Raw genomic sequence first — 11,280 nt, 5'->3', positions numbered from 1 at the left:
AGGACACTAGAAGCCCTCACACTGTTGACCCCCCCCCAAGCACCAAGAATATAGAGTATCACTTGCCCCGGAGTCCCTATCTATACCTTGTGGACCTCTGCTCCATATGCTTATCTAATTCCCTCTTGAAGCCGTCCATGCTTGTAGCTGCCACCACCTCCTGTGGCAGTGAATTCCATGTGTTAATCACTTTTTGGGTGAAGAAGTACTTCCCGACTTCCTTTTATCTGTTCTAACCTGACTGCTCAGCAATTTCATGGAGTGCCCACAAGTTCTTGTATTGTGAGAAAGGGAGAAACGTACCTCTTTCTCTACCTGCTCTATCCCATGCATAATCTTATAAACCTCGATCATGTCACCCTTCAGCCGTCGTTTCTCCAAGCTAAAGAGCCCCAAGCGCTTTAACCTTTCTTCATAGGGAAAGTGTTCCAACCCTTTTATCATTCTAGTTGCCCTTTTCTGCACCTTTCCCAAAGCTATAATATCCTTTGTAAGGTGTGGTGACCAGAACTGTACACAGCCGCCCTGAGCCCATTCGCGGGGAGGGTGTTGTATAAATGTAATAAAATAAATAAATAAATAAATATTCCAAATGAGGTTGCACCATTGATTTATAGAGGGGCATTATGATATTGGCTGATCTGTTTTCAATACCCTTCCTAATAATCCCCAGCATAGCACTGGCCTTTTTTATTGCAGTCACACACTGTCTCAACATTTTCAGTGAGTTATCTACTACGACTCCAAGATCTCTCTCTTGGTCAGTCTCTGCCAGTTCGGACCCCATCAACGTGTATTTATATTTAGGATTTTTGGCTCCAATGTGCATCACCTTGCACTTGGCCACATTGAACCCCATTTACCACGTTGACACCCACTCGCCCATACTCGACAGATCCCTTTGGAGTGCCTCACAATCCTCCCTGGTTTTCACTACCCTGAACAACTTCGTATCATCCGCAAATTTAGCCACTTCACTGCTTACTCCCAACTCCAAATCATTGGGACATTCTGGAATACTGTCCCTACTTACTGGAATGCAAACACTTCCTTTGCAATGAAAAATAGAAACCAAATGTTAAAATGCTACAGGAAATTAGCATATAGCTTTCTTTTTGTATTTTATACATTTCTGAAAGATTTTGGGAGCCCTTCTTTCATATATCACATACACACTCTTTGTCAATGTGGATGAATAACAGCTGCTATATCCTGAGCAGGTGACGCAGGACAATCTTTAGTGTGTGACCTCCCTGTTCAATGGAAGTCATTAGACAGCACAATTTTGTATACTGAATAATGAAGAAGGAACTTGTTTTGACAGGGCTTTCAGAACCACTGCTACGGTACTTGCTGGAAATTTACTGTCAGAATAATATGATTCCCAGAACATCCCTCACTGTTTATCTTGCTAAAGACCAGCATTGCTTTAACAATGACCTTGTCAGGGTCATATGGCTACTAAAATATACTGTATATAAATTAGTAGCAATAAAAAGACACAACTGTGTCTGAAACACTATTGAGTGCTTCTTTCTTTCCGTCATCAACAAGAATTGGGTCAGCGAGAAACCTGATTGGACTGGAAAATTGTTATTGCAGTTATTGGCTTATGCATACCTCTATGTACATCTCTTGATTTTTCTGCCCTTAATGAGTCACAGCTGAACATGTGAGAAACGTGTGTTCTCACTGGCAGTCTGAGGTGACATGAATGCTCAGACATTACATCTGCAACATCCTATTCACACATGCATATTATCACTTTGTATTGCAGTCTTCAGGTAATGGACATGGATTAGAGAAACCATAACTTTAGTTGAGGTATACTGAACACATTTGACAACTATAGATGAAATGTATTTGGGACATGAACCCTGATAGATTTTCTGGCCAATCTGTATGCAATAGATTTGTAAATAGAATATTTCTCATCACAGGGGCTAATTTTTTTTCTTTGTTTGCCATATTGGATCCCCACTTAGATTCATTTGCATTGCTGGTTACTATTTCATCAAACAATATTATCTGGTTGTAAATCCTATGACAGTAGCAATCCTGTGTATAATCAAAGGACCTGTTACACAGAGGATTAGGAGGTGGTGAGTCCTTTTATCTGCCTCGATGGCACATAAACATAAGTGCAGCTGATACTGGTGCAACCAGTAATTAAAAAAAAATCAGTCTAAGATTTTCAGCAACTGTGGTGAGCAAGCTGCAATAAGCAAGTGTCTTTAAAACATGATTTTACATTCCTGGATAAATAATTCAAAATGTGATATTTCGAAAGGAGAACTGATAAGACCTCATAATGTCCAGTTACAGATGGCAACAACTTGTAGTGCATATAAAGTAGTTCAAATGTGTAAGCTTCGGCGACTAGATAAAATGGGAACCACTCCTTAGAGAGGGTGGGCACGCCAATCTCCCTTGTGGGAGGGTGTTAGCTGACGGTCAGACGTCCTGGTCGAGGCTTGGAAGGCGAAATAGCTTCTCGGCTACGAAAGAATCCCTGCAATGGATGTTCCGACCAGACGGTGGCAGTGTGGCGATTGACATAGGGGTCCTGAAGCCTGGCCACCAAGCAGCCGTGCGGACAACAACGGAGCCAAGCCAGAAGACGTCTGTACCGGGCAGTGATGGCGTGTGCAATTAAAAATGAATATATGTTGTCTTCCCTATCCCCTACTAACATTGTTAGTCCCTTGTCTATATTGAGTAACTGTACATCACTTTGAGCCCACTGGGAAAAGCGATTAATAAATGGAAAGTATTATTATTATTTCATGAGCAGCAACGGAGGCTCATGTTTTTCCTGTGTGAGTATATCATTGCCTCTTTTATATCACCTTCTGACTGGAAGAGCCACCTATTAGTTTGCCTCACTGTGTGCTGATCTTCTCCTTGGTTTTCACAAAGCTCACAGCCATTTTTAGGGAGCCCCCTGGCTATAGGAGGCCCAGCAGGAGAGGCAGTCTTTGGGATAGGGCACTGAGTCTATAATCCAAGCTGGGTATTTACCGCTAAGCTGTGTCCTCTCGATTTGTCTAATTTCACTCAGGTAGAGTTGCTAACCTCCATGTGTGGCCTGGTGATCTCCTGGAATTGAAATGGAAGATCAGTTCCCCTGGATAAAATGGCTGTCGTCCATGGTGGCGCTAGGACTCTCCCAATGTGTTACGGCCCCCACTCACCAAGCAGGGCACACGCTTGATTTGATCTTTGCAGCGGGGGTTACAGTGGATGGAATTACTGCTACGGCAGTTCCATGGTCGAACACACTCACAACATACAAATACACCAATAGGCAATTAAGCACTTAGGAACCCTTAATTGCATAGCATGCTTCAAGCTGATGTTCCCTGATTGACCAACTCGGCAAGGGTGACCAATCCAAATGTAGCTGCAAGGAGCCTCTTGAACAATGAGTATTTGCTCAAAGCTCTCAATACGCAACAATCTTTCTGCTCTGTTTGGGCGATGAAAGACTGCATTCTGTTCTCTGATGCTGCCTCAGTTACTTTTATCTTTCAATGCTGGACTTTTAAAAATTGATATGCATTTTAATAATATGTTGTGAGCCACGTGGCATGTTTTTAAAGGAGAGAGCAGCATAACCAGGTTTCAAATAATAATGATGATCATTCATTCAGATACAGAATTTAGCCCCTCCCCCAGCAAAACAGCAGAACATTATGAAACATTCACATAATATTCCCTATTCTCTGCTGACATTGAAAGCAGACTTATATATCACAGAGTCCACATGGCAGCCATGTGGCCACCACTAAGACTGAAGCAGATGTGTGCCTGGAATTCCATACTAGGAACTGAATTCTCAAGCAAGCAGAGGCCTGTTCAGATTGGGAGCAGTGTTCCCTCTAAGCTGAGTTAGCGTGAGCCAGCTCACAGATTTTTAGCCTCCAGCTCACACATTTTTGCCTTGGCTCAGGAAGGAGGGCTCCAGAGCAGACTAATTTATGCAGTAGCCAAATCACTTGCTCACAACTTGAATGCCGGTAGCTCACATAATAGAATCTTTGCTCACAAGACTCCACAGTTTAGAGGGAACATTGATTGGGAGTATGGCATGGTAGAGGGAAAGGACTTGAGATTCCCCACATGTGCCGTTTTCCCAACCTGAAATGGCCCTGGGGAGCTGCTATTTGCCCCACTGGGAAAACTGACATGTAGCCATCAGTACATGTGAATTTCCCCTGTGGAACAAATAGCAGCTTCTGGGGCCATTCCAGGTCAGAAAAATTATGTTTGTGTGTGGTGTGCAATGTTCCCTATAAGCTGTGGAGTCTTTTGAGCAAAAATTCTACTTTGTGAGCTACTGGCACTAAAATTGTGAGCGAGTGATTTGGCTACTGCATAAATTAAGTTTGCTCTGGAGCCGTCCTTCCTGAGCTGAGACAAAAATGTGTGAGCTGGAGGCTAAGATACTGTGAGCTAGCTCACACTAACTCATCTTAGAGGGAACCCTGGTGGTGTGTGTGTGAAACCCCTTCTTTCCACACATTGTTGTTCAGAATCAGGCCTCCATACACATCGGAACTAAGTGCCCAGAATGGAAATCCAGGCACATATCTATTGACAGTCCACATGTTCACCACATGTGCGAATTGGCCCTGAATCACAAACAAGACTCTGGAGGTATAAACAGGCAAACGTGATGCTGGATGATGAAGGATTCCGATGGAACTTAAAAGGGCAATTCTAAAAAGAACATTACTTCTCGCCCCTATCACTCTCAGTCAAAACTCAATGTGACAAGAGTGTCACAGGGTGAAGCCAGAAAGCCAGGAATTGTGCGTTTGGACGCTCTAAAAATTATGTGCCCAGAGACAGAATTATGTTTAGGCTGATTGACAAAGGGCTAAAATAACAGAGCCAGGCTTTTTGATTGCAGTGGACATCTGCACAGCTTCTGATGCTCAATGGGCACAAATTGAGATCATAGTTGGGTCACACACTGACCAGTTTGTGTAGGCTTTTCTCCAGAAGTTCACAGAGTCTCAAGGACCAAAGAGACATGACATATCACCCAATAAGACATTAAACTGGTTTTGAGTGCAGGACACCTAGCATAAAAAGCCAAAAAAGGTACGATGAAAAAAAGAAGGGGAAAAAAAAATGTGAGCAGCCCCCTTCATAGATGCCCATGTTAGCAGATGGTCAAAGTGTTCCTTTGTTGAACTATGGTATTTGACTGGCAGTGTACATAAGAAACATTCCTGAACATGGGGTTTAAGTTATCACAATATTCTGGGATTTTCGGGTAACGAAAGTTATGAACGGCACAAAACCAAACAACAGATACCTTCAGCACATACCCTAATACTGAGCTACGCAGCCCATACTGCCAAAAGAACGTGCAGACCAACCTCTGCAAGGCTTCCAGACTCACAAAGTCACAGATCCAGAATTAGTTCTATTGTTCTTTAAAAGTATGATTATCTATATATCTAATTCCCAACTTGCCCCCGGAGTGCGGATCGCTAAATCAGCGCTCCGGGGGCAGCTGGGGGGGCGGGGGAGGTTTGTGTACACGTGGGCCAGTCCCCACATGTGCACAAAAATACAAAAAGTTGGAAAAAAAAATTCGGGGGGATTTTAAACCCCCCCGAAAGTGCAAGACCGTTCTGTGCGCACGCGCACAGAACGCTCTGCTGCCGGCCTCGCCGCCGCCGCTTCGGAGCCGGCGGTCTGGCCGGCCAGGCAGCCAGCCGGAGCCCAGCGAGGCCCGGGCGGCTACAAGCTGCCGGGCATCGCTTCAGAGGGGAGTGGTCTGGCCGGCCAGCCAGCCAGCCGGAGCCCAGCGAGGCCCCGGCAGCTACAAGCTGCCGGGCCTCGCTTCGGAGGGGAGGGGAGGGGGAAGAGACGAGCGGCCCAGCGGCAGGAGCCGCCGGGGCTCGCTTCGGAGGACAGGGGGAGGAGGGGGGGAGAGATGAGCGAGGCCCGACGGCTCGCTTAGGAGGGGAGGGGGAGAGAGACGAGGGAGGCCTACGGAGGGGAGGGGAGGGGGGAAGAGAAAAAGTGGAGACCCAACAGTACGCAACATTTTGTTGCGGGTCTCCACTTGTTCTCTTATAACAGTAACAATAGCAATCAAATAATTTGTGCGACACGTTAATAATGTACGCAATAACAATCAAATAATTCGTGCAAACTCTTCAGCAGAGCCTTTTAAAATGTAGTAAGTAGGGAACCATGCTGCCCTATACAACCCTACAGCCCCACCCCCTGAACACTTTGGCTTCCCAAAGCAATAAAATTAAAAATAATAGAAGTAAAGACATTTAATTGTATCAATCAGTTTACTGTTTTTACTCATGGATGTCATTGATCTACTTTGCATTATAAAATACTAGAAATAAGGCCCGTTGTGGAAATAAATACAACGGGATCTAGAAAGAGGCTCTGGGAGAGTGCTCTGGCTTTGGGCAAACAGTGTCAGTCTGCTTTTAAAACATGAATCTGGGACCTGCACACCACCAGAATACAGCAGGTTCCATATGCAACTGACATTCCAACTGCCTTGCGGGGGGGGGGGAGTTTGAGGTGTGGAATGGAGTGAAGTCCAATCAGCTTCCATATGCAAAAGACCAGGTTGTCGCAGCAGTTGTGGTGTGGGCGGGACCCGGGCTTTGCCTTCTGATTGGTGGCGATATATGCTGAGGAGCAGTGCCATCAGCCATACACTAAGGGAGCGCATTTTAGAATTAGAACTTTGGCACCCACTATTCAATTATATATAAGGAGAGATAGCCAGTAAATGTGGATCATTTACTGTATGTATTTAGTTACCTATAATTAATTTGTCTTTAACTGTAGTGCAGGCATGGTTTAGGATTGCACTGTTAATCTCCTTTTTGTCCTTCTTCAAGGAAATAGGTTGGCTACAGTTAAAGAGATTTAATTTCAAAAGAGATGGGGGGATTTCACTTATTATATGATAATGCTTTTTGTAAAGAAATAAAATTGAACTCACTTTCAACCCTCCATGGCCCTATTTTGGTATGAATGGAAAAGGGTATTATACCCAGGGGTTTCTCCATTGACCCCAATTTTATACCATCCAAAGTTTGTTCCAGCAAAAAAAATAAAAAAAAATTATGGTTCCAGGTACAGAGATTTCTTTTGTTAATCAACTAACATTAATGGACACAAATATTATGCTCTTAAATAACAGTAGTCAACTCTGGACTGAAGAAAGGATTCCTGAAGGGAATAAACGGCTGTTGAAACATCAGATTTTAAGTTTTCTCCAAAAGAAGGAAATTAAAGATCAAATAAACAGACCATTTAACTGAATTTGAAGAATTAATTCAAAATATAGATAAGGAAGAGGGGAAATTAATTATTAAAATATAAGATATCATTAAATCAGGGACAAACTCCAGTGCAGACAATTAAAAAGAATTGGGGAATAGAACTGAATACTAAATTTAATTATAACGTCTGGGAACAAATATTTAAGTGCTTTCCTTTCAACTCAATCTCAAGAGGCTTACAAAAGCATCCATTAAAGGTGTCTCAAAGGTGGTATTTCACTCCCGTTAGGCTAGCCCACTTAATGAAAATAGATATTAAAAATTGTTGGAGAGGTTGTGGTAAACTAGAGACATGTATTCATATGTGGTTGTCTTGTCCAGTTATAGCAGATTTTTGGAAATCCATATTAGTAGAGATTACTAAATAACCTGTGAACAAATAAAACTTACTATTGAACCAGTCCCGCTCAACTTATTTATGAAGGAAAATTTCCAGTGTAAACAAAAACCCCCCCACCATATCAACTTTCTTTTAGCTGCAGCTAGAATGCTTATTCCTCAATGCTGGAAGAATGCTAAAGGGATTTCCTTGGATAGGTGGTATAAGGAATATAGCAGCACTTGAAAAATTAACCCGATCCAATCCAATCCAATTACCTTTATTGGCATGTAGAAAAATTAACACATAGGATTCGATTAATTTGGGGGAGGAAAAAAGAAAGACGATTTTAAGATAATTTGGAATAGTTTAATAATTTATTTAATGGAATTTCTAGATTATAGCTCATTAAATAATTTTTTGAATGGATGGGGACTCTTACCTAAACATTTGAATAAGACATTGAATAGTTATATCAGAGGGCACTATTTCTCAGAAACAGAATAAATGAATATTATGTAAAATCTCGGTCAACTTGGATAGAAGCACCTCCCCCTTTCCTCATTTTTATCTATTCATTATTTTTCGCATATAGGTTTATATATTTTCTTTGGGTTTTTTGTGGTTTTTTTTTTGTTTGAAACATCACCATAACATGATTGTATCATCTCCTATATTGGATATGAGGTTATCACATGATTTTATTATGTTTGGGTTTTTTGTTGGCATTTGTTCTGTGTATGTAAATAAAATATTTCTAAAAGAATATTAGCAAAGCTAAACTGCTTCTGTGGTCACAACGGCATGAGATTTATGAGTAGCTTCAGAACAGGATTGCAGTTTCAAATACTTGGGAATTCAAATCAATGAGTATTTAATCAGTGCTCACAAATCTGCTGTAAAACTATTATCTCTTCTCTGGATCAGTGCTTTAGGAATATATGTCACAGGTCAGTAAATGGAAGCTGCCACAATTGAAATGTTCATAGGCAAAATTATTGCCTAAATCATATAAGAAGCAAAAATAGTGGTCTGAATCATTTAAGCCCCCCTTGAGGAGCTGCGGTGGCTCAAGTGGTTAAGACGCTGAACTGCAGGCTGTGGAAGGTCAGTAGTTCAGCAGTTCAAGACCCAAGTTGCCGCATGACGGAGTGAGCTCCCATCTCTAGTTCCAGCTCCTGCCAACCTAGCAGTTCGAAAGCAAGAAATTGCAAGTAGATAAATAGGTACCACTTTGGTGGGAAGGTAACAGCGTTCCGTGCGCCTTGGTGTTTAGTCATGCCGGCCACATGACCACGGAAACGTCTTCGGACAGCACTGGCTCTTCGGCTTTGAAACGGAGATGAGCACCGCAACCCTAGAGTCAGATTCGACTGGCTTTCGAGCAAGGGAACCTTTACCTTTACCTGAGAGAACTCAAAATTAGGTTCTAAGAGCACTGTTTTGTTTACGTTGTGGTACAGGTTGTATCCTTCTCTAAAGGTTAGAGGTCATACACAATGAGGAAATTAACAAAACCAATATCTGAATAGCATTTCATGAAAGAGTTAAAAATCAAGCAACTGGGCTAAGCCATGTGAAAGGCCATGTATCTGGGATATGAGCTGTCTGTGGATATAAGGATATCCCAGAGGAGATCAGGGCCCTGCGGGACCTTTTGCTGTTCAGTTTTTTTTTCTGCGAGACGGAGCTCTTCCACCAGGCTTTCAACTAGGGTGCTGCCACTATTCTGGAGCCCTGGCTCTTGGCTTTAACATCCAGCCTGAGCCGCAGGAAGATCTTGAGCAGAAGGATTTTTAAAGAGTACACTGAAATAAACCATCTTAACTATCTTCAGCACTTTATGAAACTGTATTAATAATTGTTTTATATGGTTTTATATGTGGTTTTAACTGCTCACTTTCTCCTGCCCAACCACGAACCTTGTTGCAGCCCGGCAAGCCCCTTTCCTCTGGAACTGGGGGAAAAGAAGCCCGTTAAAAGGCTGAATGGTGGGGGGTGAGAGGAGCTCAACTCTGCCATTTTTAAGGCCGAGGTTAGCTCCACCCCTCCACCCGAGGTTAGCTCCTTTTTCCTGGATTGGTGGTGGGCAGAACTGCCACACAGAGAGCGTGTGCAGTGGTTTTGTGTCAGACTTGGATCTGGGAGGCTCCAGTTCCGAATCCCCACTCGGGCTTGGAAGCTTGGTGGGTGACCTCGAGCCAGTCACAGCCACCTCACGGGGTTGTTGTGAGGATAAAAATGGGAGAGAGGAGACTGTTGTAAACTACGTTGGGCCCCCGCTGGGGAGAGAAGTGGGCTATAAATGAAGTGAGCAAGTAAATTGGAGGAAGAGTGGGGTAATGGCTGGACCAGCAGGTGTGACGCACCCCCCACCCCCCCGTGCTAGGCTGTGTGGACAGGCGGGTGGGGCCAGAAGCAGGCAGTTGGAGGGGGGGTCACTTGGAGCCAGTCCTCAATTGGTGGAGCCTGAGTGAAGCCAGGGCAGTAGGGGACAGTAGTGAAGGCGGGAGAAGGGGAGCAGCACTGCCCCAGTGGGAAAGCAGAGGCATCGGCATGACCCCCCCTTCAGGACAAGGGCTGTGCAGCTACAGAAGGGACCCCCTGTCTCAAAGAAGGCCTGGGCAGTCGGAGAAGCCCTGAGGGGGCCAGAAAAACCAGCCGTCCTGCTGGGCCTCTGGAGCAAAGGAACCCGGGAACACATCCGTGCCTTCTTTATTTAGGAACCTTCTATATATGCTGCCTCTCCAGTCTCCTGCTCCAGGTGGCCACAAGTGCAGCCTCCGTTGGGGACACACGATCAAACCGCGAAGGCTGATCGGTCCCGATGGTCTCCCGCGCCGCCGCCGATGCGGCAGTCGCGTCTCCCTCATCGCCTGAGGAAAACACCTCAGGAAGCTCTTTGCTGGTCATGACGACTTGAGAGGCCGCTTTTGCCAACGTCCTCTTCCTCAGCTTCGCCCCGAGGTCGGAGCAGAAAAAAGGAGTCAGAAAGATGAAAGGAAAAGGCAAGAGCAAGTAAGAAGGGCAAGGCAGGCTAGAAGGGGAAAGAAATTTGGCTAGAGGATTTTAAAGTTAGCTAGAACTAGCTAAGTTGTGCTGCTTCTCCCTATGAGGCAGGAATAGAACTGCAGTTGGGATATTCCAAAGGCACCAACGGGGGGGGGGAAATCTACGTCCTGCCTCCCTATTGGCACGGTGGGAATAACCCATGCAGATGTCCTCCGCCTCAGAGGGAGAACAATCCATTCTCAACTTGCACGTCTTGTATCTGTGGTGGATGGGCAAGGCAAAGACATCCCCTTTCCCCCAGGTGAGGGGCACAGTCAACAGCATCAGCACCATAGAAACAAACAAACAAAACACTAGCCCCCAACAGGTTTTCCCACCACACCCCAGGGGAACTTTGCTCCCTAGTCCCAGCATGCTTGCTGGGGATACCGCTGCCTCAGTCACGCAGATATGGCATCCGTCAGCACATGGCGATGGCCAAATGGCCTCTGGATACCACCCAATGTTATCAAACTCTATGTGAATTGGGCAGCTTTTCCATTGAAGTGCAATTTTTCATACATTATCAACTTATAGACTATTGGTTGGAAGAAGACGTCTGTCGAAACG

The 11,280-nt window shown here is 44.4% G+C and overlaps 1 protein-coding gene across 1 annotated transcript in view; it reads right to left on the bottom strand.

Moving 5' to 3' along the window:
- LOC107113582 (potassium voltage-gated channel subfamily C member 1-like) overlaps positions 1–10,572 on the bottom strand; it is a 35,651-nt gene extending 25,079 nt beyond the window's left edge. Inside the window, exons 1-2 of the mRNA XM_015414930.1 lie at positions 10,458–10,572; positions 9,582–9,616 (exon numbers count right to left, since the gene is read on the bottom strand). Coding sequence (XP_015270416.1) covers positions 9,582–9,616; positions 10,458–10,572 — 150 coding nt within the window. The remainder of the gene's footprint in view (positions 1–9,581; positions 9,617–10,457) is intronic.
- Between the last annotated feature and the right edge of the window lie 708 nt (positions 10,573–11,280).

This window comes from Gekko japonicus, unplaced genomic scaffold (assembly GCF_001447785.1).
Source record: "Gekko japonicus isolate JY-2015 unplaced genomic scaffold, Gekko_japonicus_V1.1 scaffold3117, whole genome shotgun sequence".
Taxonomy (NCBI): Eukaryota; Metazoa; Chordata; class Lepidosauria; order Squamata; family Gekkonidae; genus Gekko; species Gekko japonicus.
The sequence above is the reverse complement of the archived record's forward strand: the minus strand, read 5'-3'. Positions and strand labels throughout refer to the sequence as shown.